The sequence below is a fragment of the Archocentrus centrarchus genome, chromosome 10 (genome assembly GCF_007364275.1).
Source record: "Archocentrus centrarchus isolate MPI-CPG fArcCen1 chromosome 10, fArcCen1, whole genome shotgun sequence".
Classification (NCBI taxonomy): Eukaryota; Metazoa; Chordata; class Actinopteri; order Cichliformes; family Cichlidae; genus Archocentrus; species Archocentrus centrarchus.
Genome location: NC_044355.1, coordinates 284944 through 297878, shown reverse-complemented (window position 1 = coordinate 297878; position 12935 = coordinate 284944). Strand labels below are relative to the sequence as shown.

General features: G+C 40.2%; 1 protein-coding gene across 2 annotated transcripts in view; it reads left to right on the top strand.

Moving 5' to 3' along the window:
• The window catches only part of ccdc69 (coiled-coil domain containing 69), a 61842-nt gene extending 52887 nt beyond the window's left edge, over window positions 1-8955 (top strand). For both annotated transcript variants that reach the window (XM_030738607.1, XM_030738606.1), the window contains exons 6-9: window positions 2732-2833; window positions 2961-3080; window positions 5355-5452; window positions 5915-8955. In XM_030738607.1, the coding sequence (XP_030594467.1) occupies window positions 2732-2833; window positions 2961-3080; window positions 5355-5452; window positions 5915-6083 (489 nt within the window). In that variant the 3' untranslated portion in view covers window positions 6084-8955. The remainder of the gene's footprint in view (window positions 1-2731; window positions 2834-2960; window positions 3081-5354; window positions 5453-5914) is intronic.
• The last annotated feature ends 3980 nt before the right edge of the window (window positions 8956-12935 follow it).

The following is a 12935-nucleotide window of genomic DNA, read 5'->3' as shown; positions in this document are numbered from 1 at the left end:
TTCGTGTGTTGTGCTCGCTGTGCTGAGAATGTCAGTTGTTATTTTTTTCTCTACTTCAGCTCCCAGACATACTGCTAGCAAGCTAGTGATTGTCCGGTATCGGAAGGACCCCTTCCCCATCAAACTATTTTTTATGCTTTAATCCCTGATTAGTGACTAAATATAGAAGTGCTGTAGAAACCTATTTAGGAGAATGCTTGTGAATATAAAGCATTACAAGATTACGCTCACGCAGCCCCTAGTTTTTCAGCATAAACAGTAATAAGACAACAACAGCAATCAGCTGATTTACGTGCAGTCTGTCTGCACAAGCGCAAAGAGGCGGAGCCAGTGAGCTCAGATGGCGCGGAAGAAAGCCAGTGCATCACCTTCTCACATAGGAGCAACAGGATTCAGGTGATAGAGTGATTGGTGTAAGTAAGTAAAGTTTATTTATTTAGTGCTTTTCACAGACAAAAAGTTACAAAGCACTGTACAATAATTAAAACACAATATCAAAAAACCCAGATAAACACCATGTTAAAAACATATTAACATTACCATATTAAAAGAAAAAGAATAAAAATAAAGTCAACAGAAAGTCTGGTTAAACAGAAAAGTTTTCAACTGTTTTTTTAAGTATCCACAGAGTCAGCTAAATGGAGCTGGAGTGGTTAACAGTTCCAGAGCTTTGGTGCCACTGCCTTGTACGTGGGACAACAAAAAGATTTTGATTTTGTTGTGTGTGAGACTGTTGACGTATGTAAAATGTATCCAGGCATTTGAAATCAATAGTTTTTTTTTTTTTTTTTTTTTTTTTTTTAAAAGATCGGATTTGTATCGGTATCGGCAGATAAAATATCGGTATCGGACCTAAAAAACTGGTATCATGCCATCCCTAGTCTCTGTTCCTTGTGCTGTAGTTTCAGTCCTCCTCTTGTGTCTAGTTATGATCTTGTTGCTCTAGTGTAGGTGTTGTAGTCCCTCAGTGTGTCTGCTTCCCTGTGTTGTGTCAAGGCAGCATTTGTGTCCATGTCTACTTCCTGTTTTACTTTGTATCATATTCAGTTTTACTCCCCTTGTCTTGTTCTGCTGTGCTCCCTGCTGTGTCCTCTCTCCATGATCACCTCGTGTGTGTCTCGTCTGTGTCCTCCTGTTCTTTGTCACATCGTCTCACTCAGGTGTGTTTCCTGGTTCAGTGTCCCTGAGTATTCCTAGTTGTTGACCTATTAGCTCCAGGTGAGCTTTCTAGTTTCCTTGTACCTGATGTGCATCCAGAAACAAAGTTGTGTATCACTGAGTTCACACTTTTTTCTCCTGAGTCCTGTGTTTGGGTCCTTATCCTGCCACACTGCAGAATCATGACTCTTATATGTCAGGGCTGTTCAGTATTTACAAGGTTCAGTGGATGGGACGTGCTAGCTTTGCATACTTTGGTTTTATTCATGCATATTCAGACATAACTGTGCATCTATGAGCTGTGGTGGTTTATCCTGGTTCAATCACTGTTCCTGTGGTGACAGCGTTTTGTTGTTTTCACACTGTGGTCAGGTTGCATTGATAGACTATTGGACCTCACTTTTATGCCCCATTTGTGCTCTTGGGGTGCCACCGTGCCATTTTGTGGTATAGCAGCGTAATAACATTTACAGTACTGAGCCCAGTTGTTGACCACTTGTGTTTGATATTATTCTATTGATGCTCAGCAATTCTGTATGCTGCATAATTATTGTTTATATATTACAAATGGCACATTTACTGGTCTGTAATTAGGTGCATTTGCACAGTTATGCAAAAATCTCCATATTTTGGATGAAAACAGTCCAACATGTCCAAAAGCAGGTCAAACACCCTAAATCACATATTTCCTAAAAAGTCTATGCCCTCTAGATCGGATATGGAAAGCATTCAACTATGTCATGGACATAGTTTTACAATGTGTATCATATTGAAATACATTGTTTTAATTAATTTAATTAATATTCAACTTCAACTTTTCTGTATTAGTAACGGTTAGCTCAGTAGACAATGACGTGGTATGAGGGGGGGCCCCCCCAAATCAAATTTCGCTCAGGGCCCCTTCAAGGCTCGGGCCAGCTCTGGTCATTGGCAACACAGGAAACGGGTTAGCGCACAGGTCTTGGCCTGTGTGGCACCTGTTGCAGTGCATTGTGGGATTTGTAGTATAAGTGGTGGGAGCCAGTTTATCTGCGGGCCATTAATAATAGCCATATAAAATCATCTCGCAGGCCGTATATAATTATCTCGTGGGCTAGATGTGGCCCGCGGGCCTTGAGTCTGACACACACGCACTAAATACTCCTGTGTTTAGTAATACTTATTATTAATGCAAGATTTAATTACATTACTAATTTGTGTCATAAAGTGTTTTTTGGTTAAGGAAATGTGTGGGTCTTGAATTAAAGTGTGCTTCTGTAGATCATTAAAAACCTTTTAAGAGCACTGAATTTTCCCTTGGAAAAACTACAACAGAAATAATGTAACTGTTAAAGAGTTCAACTTCAGGTTTCAGAGGCTTTGTGTGGACATGATAAAATAATTATTTTTAGGTTAGCATTACAAGCACAGAATATTTTTCCCTGCTGGTTTTCCATTGAGAAACAGTTATTAAATTACTTTGTACAAGGCGTCAGAAAAACTCAAACTCATTTCCATCTGTTGAAGTGTTGAAGTTACCAGAATGAAGCTCAGCGTACAGCTTTCAGGGTTTTTGTTTGTGTTGTGACTGCAGGCTAAAGTGAAGGAGCTGATGGCAGAGCTGCAGGTTTATAATGAACTGAAGAGACGAGTCGAAGAATCTACGTTTAAGAAGGACCTGCAGAGGAATATTCAGGTGTGTGCATGAACGCTGACATTTTAATATTTTACTGTAACTCAAATCATGACTAAAACTTGTTTGAAATTAAATCCATTTAAACCACCTGTAGCTCCAAAATATAAATGCATAATATCCTGTCTAGGCTCATGGGAGCCCAGGTGCATTCTGGGAGTCTGAGCAGGAGTCCCTGGTGTTTGTCATTGAGATGAAGAGTGAGCGCGTGCAGGACCAGAACAGGAAGCTGCAGCAGATGGACACTCTGGTATGTGATGTTGTGATCTGACTTGGACTTCAGTCCTTCACTGAAAGTGTTCGCTCAATGACAGCGACCCCTGTGGCCATTACATGAACTGCTGCATCGTGTTTGCTCGCAGTGTGGATGCTCACTGATGAGACACGGTTACAGTTAGCTGTGTTTCATACACTGTTCAAAAAAATTAAAGGAGCACTTTGAAACAACTCCTGTTGGATATCTACAGATATGTACCGGGTAATGTGTAAGGAATGAAGGGATGCTACATTGCTTGATGGAAATGAAAATTATGAACCTACAGAGGCTGAATTCAAAGACACCTCAAAAATGAAAGTGAAAAATGATGCAGCAGCTGGAACATTTACTGAAATTTCACTGCAGCAACTCTAATTGGTGCTCAGTAGTTTGTGAGGCCCCCATGTGCTTGTATGCATGCCTGACGATGTCGGAGCTCCTAAGGAGATGACTGATGGTGTCCTGGAGGATCTGGTCCTAGATCTGGACCACAGCATCACTGAGCCCCTGGACAGTCTGAGGTGGAACCTGACAGTATCGGATGTACTGAAACATGATATCCCAGAGGTGTTCTACTGGATTTAGGTCAGGCAAGCGTGGGGGCCAGTCAGTGGTATCAATTCCTTCATCCTCCACTAACTTCCCGCATTCTGTCACAAGGATTTCACCCTGATACCTGATGGCAGTCAGGGTGCCGTTGCCTAGCCTGTAGAGGTCTGTGTCCCCCCTCCATGGATATGCCTCCCCAGACCATCACTGACCCACCACCAAACTGGTCATGCTGTACAATGTTACAGGCAGCATAACGTTCTCCATGGCTTCTCCAGACGCTTTCAGGTCTGTCACATGTGCTCAGGGTGAACCTGCTCTCATCTGTGACAAGCACAGGGCTCCAGCGGTGGACCTGCCAGTTCTGGTATTCTATGGCAAATGCCAATCAGGCTCCATGGTGCCGGGCAATGAGCACAGGGCCCACTAGGAGTGGCTGTAGCTCAGGAGATAGAGGAGGTCACCTACTAATTGGAAGGTTGGAAGTTCAGTCCCTGGCTGTTCCAGTCTGCATGCCAAAGTATCCTGATACTGAACCACAAGTTGATCTCCGATGCAACCGTTGGAGTATAAATATGTGTGAATGGGTGAATGAGGCATGTTGTATAAAGTGCTTTGAGTGCTCAAAGTAGAGTAAAAAAGCGCTATATAAGAGCCAATCCATTTACCATTTACGTTGGGCCCTCAGGCCACCCTCATGAAGTCTGTTTCTCATTGTTTGGTCAGAGACATTCACACCAGTGGCTGCTGGAGGTCATTTTGTAGCCCTGCAGTGCTCATCCTGTTCCTCCTTGCACAAAGGAGCAGATCCTGGTCCTGCTGATGGGTTAAGGACCTTCTATGGCCCTGTACAGCTCTCCTAGAGTAACTGCCTGTCTCCTGGAATCTCCTCCATTCTCTGAGACTGTGCTGGGAGACACAGCAAACCATCAGGCAATGGCACGTATTGATGTGCCATCCTGGAGGAGTTACCTGTGCAGCCTCTGTAGGGTCCAGGTATGGCCTCATGCTACCAGCAGTGACAAATACCTAGCCAAATGCAGAACTAGTGAAAAACAGTCAGAAAAGATGAGGAGGGGAAAATGTGAGTGTCCTCCACCTGTGAAACCATTCCTTTTTGGGGGGGTTGTCTCATTGTTCCCCCTCTAGTGCACCTGTTGTTGATGTCATGAACACCAAAGCAGCTGAAACTGATGAACACCCCCCTCTGATACAGTATCACAGTGTTCCTTTAGTTTATTATTACCAGTTGTTTCAAGCTTTTATGTAAAATATAAAAAGGGCAGCACTCTGACACCTTTAGGAGGACCCGTGGATGTTAGTCTTTGAGCTCTAGACCCATGCTGAAGGTTTTAATTAATGCATCTTCTCAACAAGAAACTTAATGAATTAGCTGTTTTTCTTTAACTGAATGAGTCCAGATGTGATTGGAGATTAAAGTAAAAGTAAGATGTGTCTTGTGGTCCTGTTCAGTAACTGTAACAGGTTTGACTGTGAAAAAGGTTTTAAACAATAATCTGTGTGAACTTAAAAAGTTTTAAAAACCTGAACTTCAGCCCAAGTTTATTCCTGTCCTGTTACATATATCTTTATGTTTCCTCGTTTTCATCTCTTTCTGCAAAGCTTCTTGTTGTCTCTGCACAGAATAACTGATTTTCCCAAGCATGCATGTCCTTCCTGTGATGATGATGATCTTCACTCTTACCTCATGATTTTCAGGTGGAGAAGAATTTGGCTTTGGAGGACCAGGCCGTCCACATCCTGCAGCAGAACGAGGACCTGAGGGTCCGGATAGAAAACTGCCAGACTCTCATTCAGTATGTACCTGAACATGTGCATATGCTGCCACCTGCTGGACAGAATATCTTCCTGCAGGAGGGCATCCATCAAAAAGTATTTAATAAAAGGAGGTGCACGACTGAAACTAAAGAATTACACATTATTGTAGGGTCTTTACCCACAATACAAAGCGCCTTGAGGCAACAGTTTGTTGTGATTTGGCGCTACATAAATAAAATTGAATTGAATTGAATTTAGTAAGTTTTCAACACTCGTAAATGCAGCTTGTGACTGTGAAATAAGCAACATCAGTGTTCACATGTTGGACAGATCAATCAAACAGCTTTAGGCCCTGAAGAAGTTTGTTAAAACCCTTGAAGGCTGTCTCAGGGTCAGTAGATGATGTCTGTGCATTTTGTTTCTTCTTGGCCTTGTTTGTCTTTGAAGCACAAAGATCCTCAGCCAGAATCACATCATTTTCTTTTTGTTTCTGTTTTCAGGCAGCTATCAAAGGAGCAGCAAGAGCTGAAGGTGGCTCTGGAGAGGCAGGTAGCCGTGAACCAGAAGCTTTCTCAGGAAAAAGAGCAGCTGATGTTCAAGCTGAGACACAGGGACTCGTGTCCGACCATCCACCTGCCCGCTGTGACTCAGGAGATCGCGCCGAGATGACCGACTGTGTGTCGGACCCCCGAATCATTCATCGGCTGGTGTGCAGCTGTTCTGGTTTCAATAACAGTAAAGACTCAAACAGGGCGAGAACTGCCAACCATCTGGGTTCAGGTTAAAGGAGCGCTGGCTCTGCCTTCATCAATGCTGAAAACATCAGTTTAACTGCAGAAAACGGTTCTTATGCAGTTAACAAGGTTTACAAATTAAGTCTGGGTCCTCTAAGATCACTGGGAGCTTTGAATGTTTACAGCTACATGTACGAACTGTTTGGAGCCAGACAGATGTTTTTCTTTTTTGGATCATTGCCTTCCTGATGGTTTAAATGTTACAGGAAGAGTCAAACTGAAATACTGAACAGAGAATTTGATTTTATTACAGAGCAAAGACAGACTGATCAGTGTAGCAGAAATGCTCACTCAATCCATAAAGTAAAGCTAGCACAAAGTTGATTAGCTGATGTATAAAACTCCACTACGCAATTCAAGCAATGGAATTTTTTTTCTGAAATTTTCATGTGACAAAACAACAAAAACTGGTGATTCAAGAACTCCTGGTGGCGCTGTATAAAACTGCATCACATACTGCGAGCAGCTGCTAGCTTAGCTGATACTTCATCAGGTGCACATTTTCGTCAGTTCTGCACCTCCAACTAGCTATCAATTTACATATTAATTAAACTTCTTCAGCTCAGAATCCAGATATTTCTTAAATTAAATTAATAAAACTGACTAATATAAGTTTTAATAATATTTCTACATTTACTGAATCTGCAGGCCTTACAGTTCTGGAAACTGAGAAACATAAGAAAGATAAACTCTTTGTGATCAGTGCAGTGAGCAGTGCTTATGAGTCTTTGTTCATTTGGTTTTGTGCCTTCTGTGGTCCTTCTACCAAAGTGCCTTCCATCATGACTCCTAAGTGCTGATCAAAGATCTCATGAACCTCTTTGTTGGTAGAGTTCATCAGCTATCTCCTGGGTCATGAGTGCCTCGCTAAGTTTTCCAGCCAGCTTTGAGTTGAACGGTATTTAATGCATGTGAGGTAGTTGAAGGTTCAGATGTATTTAACCTCTCTAAGGACTCCTTTAGAAACTAGGTTTGTTGATGGAGCCATAAAATCTGAGACTTTTGAATCTTTACAGATTTCAAGAGTTCTATCAAAGGCCCATTTTACTTGGATGATTTGTGCATTTGATGAGCATCTTGGAGATCCTCAAGAGAAACCATGAGTAGAACTTGGTGGCTTTCCAGTATAGCACTGTTTTAGCACGTAACTTTCTCTGGGGTCTCCTTTACCCCTTTTTTTTGTTTGCTTGTATGTTTTTTTTTTTTACTAACCTGCTGCTGTCACAAAGCTAAACAACTGAAAACCTGGGGCTATCTCCAGCAATGACAGGACCCACAGACTCTGCCACTATTTTTGTCATTTCATGGAAATCACCCTAATTTCTACTGGTAACATTTGGTGGTCAAAATATGGATTATTTTTCATATTAGAACACCAGAACCACTCATAAAGGTGAGCGAGGCTTGAATGCTGACTGTTTGAACTCTGAAAGGACTAGTACAGTTACTGATGTGCAGTGGAGCCTTATGAACAAAGGAAACAGGGAAATGCTGACACCATTTGTTGGAGAGATGCTTAGCATTTCATAGAAGATGCTTTCAAGTTTTTCTTTCATTGCAATACTTTAAAAGTCACTACCATTTTCTGCATATTTAAAGGTAATATTTGAAATCTGTGTGCCTGGATATTGTGCTTGAAGATTCGGGGTTTTTGTTTTGTTTTTAATTGTAGTTGGTTCTCACAGTTTTTCTAAAACACCTCTTGATGTTCAGTCAACACCTTTTAATTTACAGCATCAGTAATTGTTCATGTGTACACATTTAGAGTCTTTAGGAATTCAAAAACCAGTACTACCTGTTGCAGTCGGTTAGTGTTAACATATAAATTATTAGTGCATTTACCTGTTAGTGTTAGCACTATTAACATCACCAGGAAAAAAAGGTGAATGCCAGAGTGCTAACTACAGTATTTAATAACTTGCACATTCATGTGGAGGATATTATTTTAACTTAAGAGTTTTTCTCACTGATTGTTGGTACAAAACCATATTAATAGTGTTTGCTACCTATTATTCTTTGAACAGTTATGAAACATAACAGCTGAAAAACTGGCATGAGGTTGCACAATAAAAAAAACTCTGCTTTATTACCCCATGAGCTACTGTGGCTGGCAAGCTATCTGCTAACCTGTTGGCTAGCTGCAGTCGTAGCTTAGCTAGCTTGTTCATGTCATATTAGCGTTAGAATGATTATCACTTTCATAGTATATTTACTGTTTATATATATAACCATTTTAACATGTGCATTAGTTAGCTAGCTAGCTTAGCTGCTGATCAAACTATAAGTTACAGCAGTTTAAGTCACACAAGATCAGTAACATTCCTTTCTACATCACTTTACAAATTATTAAATAATTTTAGTGGCGTGTAGGGCTGCGTTAGCTAACTGTTAATATGCTGGCTAGCCACGATAACTAACAAAGGTTAGCAGGCTTGCTGTTTGGAAGTTTACTGCTTTAAGTTATTCAGTAAAATGATGTGAACATGGAGTTAAACTGCCACCAGTTAAAATTATTTAAACCATGTAAATCTAAAGTGTCCTATTCTGTATTTCTTTGTGAATCATGTTAATCATTAATTTCAGCAGACTGTGTAAAATGCTAACATGCTAGCGTCCTCCATTTTTGCAGAGTTCTCTAAATTTCTGTTTTCCCAATGGGGACATTTACAGTTCAAACGGTTTAATTTACACCAAGAAAAACTTGATTGCAAAAACAGAAAACAAATCACTGTATACATGCTTATTTTGAGTCAGTTTTTTATTTTTATATATATATATATATATATATATATATATATATATATATATATATATATATATATATATATATAATTTTTTTTTTTTTTTTTTTTTCCTTTTGTTTTTGTTATGAAGATTTTTTTGTCAGGTTAGTATATTTTCTTTTTTGTGTGATGTAACGTTTGTATTGCCAAAAACATTGTCAGTATTGTTACAGCTCTGCATTACGCACCAGCACTTTGACCACAAGTTTTTAGCTGGAGTTTGTAAAAGAAGGATAGTTCTATGTTGTACAGTTTAGATTTTTTTTTTTCCTGCTTCCAACATGTAAAAAAAGAAACATTATCTTTTTGCAGTCAAATGAAAGTCAAGAAGATTGTTTTCGCATTGTGATGTAGATACACAATTTCTTTTTGTTGACTTGTTGAAATAAAAAGCTGTAACTAAATTTGTTGACTTGTTAATAATTTGGTGTAAGAGGTTACATTTTTTAGATTTAAATTTGGATTTGTTAAAACTAGCTCATTAAGATAAGATAAAACTTTAATGATCCCGTGATGGGGAAATTTGTGCATTACAGCAGCTCACTGCAGAGAAGAAGGATGAATAAAACAAATGAAATAAAATGGAAAACACTATATACATATGATATATATCAATAGACATATACACAAGAACACTTTAATACAGATATCAAAAACACTATATACATTTGTAGCCGGTAAAGTATACAGCATACACAGAATGCATTATATGGGTGAAAGTGTTATAAATAAAATGTATATGTATTGTATGCATAAAGTGATGGCAGTGGAGGTAAAGTGTGCAGGTGACTCATGGCATCATGATGTGTTATACAGTCTAACTGCTGTTGGGATGAATGACCTGCGAAAGCGCTCCTTCCTGCAGCGAGGATGTTTCAGTCTCTGACTGAAGGAGCTGCTCAGCTCACCCACGGTCTCATGCAGAGGGTGATGGGGGTTGTCCATGATGGATGTCAGCTTTGCTAACATCCTCCTCTCACCCACCACCATCACAGACTCCAGAGGACATCCCAGCACAGAGCTAGACCTCCGCACCACTTTGTCAATCCTGCTCCTGTCTCTTTCAGTGCATTCAGACCACTGCATAAAAAAGGGCAGATGCTACCACTGAGTCATAAAAGGTCTTTAACAGAGTCCTGCAGACACTGAAGGACCTCAGTCTCCTCAGCAGGTGGAGTCGACTCTGGCCCTTCTTATACAGGACGTCTGTGTTTGTGGTCCAGTCCAGCTTGTTATTGTGGTGAACACCCAGGTACCTGTAAGAGACCACTGTCTCCATGTCCTTTTCCTGGATGTTCACCGGTACTGTAGGGGGTGACGTCCTCCTGAAGTCTATGACCATCTCCATCTTGCTGGCGTTGATTTGGAGAGCGTTGGTCTCACACCAGCCGATAAAAGTCACAGATGACCCCCCCTGTATTCCTCATCGTTCCCATCTGATACGCATCCGATGATGGCCGTATCATGATGGCCAACTGTAGTGGTTGGACTCCCTGGGATGTGTGATCTTATGTGTGATAAAACTTGAAAGTACAGTGCACAACCAACAGCTTTAGTTTTTGCTGAACTGGTACACTCTTTCATGTTCTTTCTAACTTTCTAATTGTTTTTTTAAATTATTCTTTTATCAGGCGTTTCATATTATCCAATCATAAATCAATGAAGAGATTTGAAATATTTCATGTTAGGAATAAAACCTGCTGGATCCAGTGGTGTAATGCACATGTATGGCTATGAGGGGGCAGCAGAGGCCAACCTCTGGGATTCAACCTGTGAACATGATCACCAACACTCAGGCCCACTGAAGATCTTTTATTAAACATTAACAATATTAGCTGATGTCACTGAAATCAGCCCTGCAGATGATCTGAGCTGAAAGACCTTTGGCTCCACTCAGACTGCTTGAATATTTATAAAACCAGAAAATATAGTTTACAAAGCAGCATTTAACTGTCAACATATGGAGATGCCTCACATGCGATTAAAAAAAAATTGCTTTTCCTGCTGGGTTTCATTAAAATTTATCTGGTGTCTGCATATCATATTCACATTGATAGCAGTGTTGTATAGAAATATAGGGTGAAATTTTTTGTTGTTTATTTTTGTCAGAAAAGCCTGTTTTATTTGTTATTATCTATCATCCACCTGGTCCTTACTCAGAGTTTCTGTCTGATTTCTCAGACTTTTTTTATCTGATTTAGTGCTCAGTTCAGATAAAATCATTATAGTGGGTGATTTTAACATCCATGTAGATGCTGAAAATGACAGCCTGAACACTGCATTTAATTCAATTCAATTCAATTCAATTTTATTTATATAGCGCCAAATCACAACAAACAGTCGCCTCAAGGCGCTTTGTATTGTGGGTAAAGACCCTACAATAATACAGAGAAAACCCAACAGTCTAAACGACCCCCTATGAGCAAGCACTTGGCGACAGTGGGAAGGAAAAACTCCCTTTTAACAGAAAGAAACCTCCAGCAGAACCAGGCTCAGGGAGGGGCAGTCATCTGCTGAGACCGGTTGGGCTGAGGGGAGAGAAAGACATGCTGTGGAAGAGAGCCAGAGATTAATATCAATTAATGATTAAATGCAGAGTGGAGTATAAACAAAGTAAATAAGGTGAATGAAAAGAAACAGAGCATTATGTGAACCCCCCAGCAGACTAGGCCTATAGCAGCATAACTAATGGAGGGTTCAGGGTCACCTGATCCAGCCCTAACTATAGGCTTGATCAAAAAGGAAAGTTTTAAGCCTAATCTTAAAAATAGAGAGGGTGTCTGTCTCCAGAATCCAAGCTGGAAGCTGGTTCCACAGAAGAGGCGCCTGAAAGCTGAAGGCTCTGCCTCCCATTCTACTCTTAAGTATCCTAGGAACCACAAGTAAGCCAGCAGTCTGAGAGTGAAGTGCTCTGTTGGGGTGATATGGTACTATGAGGTCTTTGAGATAAGATGGGGCCTGATTATTCAAGACCTTGTATGTGAGGAGAAGAATTTTAAATTCTATTCTAGATTTAACAGGGAGCCAATGAAGAGAAGCCAATATGGGAGAAATCTGCTCTCTCTTTCTAGTCCCTGTCAGTACTCTAGCTGCAGCATTTTGGATCAGCTGAAGGCTTTTCAGGGAGCTTTTAGGACAGCCTGATAATAATGAATTACAATAGTCCAGCCTAGAAGTAATAAATGCATGAATTAGCTTTTCAGCATCACTCTGAGAAAGGATGTTTCTAATTTTAGAAATATTGCGCAAATGCAAAAAAGTGGTCCTACATATTTGTTTAATATGTGCATTGAAGGACATATCCTGGTCAAAAATGACTCCAAGATTTCTCACAGTGTTACTGGAGGCCAAAGTAATGCCATCCAGAGTAAGTATCTGGTTTGACACCATGTTTCTAAGATTTGTGGGGCCGAGTACAAGAACTTCAGTTTTATCTGAATTTAGAAGCAGGAAATTAGGTCATCCAGGTCTTAATGTCTTTAAGACATTCCTGCAGTTTAACTAATTCAAGTGCATCATCTGGCTTCATTGATAGGTAAAGCTGAGTATCATCTGCATAACAATGAAAATTGATGCAGTGCTTTCTAATAATACTGCCTAAGGGAAGCATGTATAATGTAAATAAAATTGGTCCTAGCACAGAACCCTGTGGAACTCCATAATTAACCTTAGTGTCTGAAGAAGACTCCCCATTTACATGAACAAATTGGAGTCTATGAGATAAATATGATTCAAACCACTGCAGTGCAGTACCTTTAATACCTATAGTATGCTCTAATCTCTGTAATAAAATGTTATGGTCAACAGTATCAAAGCTGCACTGAGGTCCAACAGGACAAGAACAGAGATGAGTCCACTGTCAGAGGCTGTAAGAAGATCATTGGTAACCTTCACTAATGCTGTTTCTGTACTGTGATGAATTCTGAAACCTGACTGAAACTCTT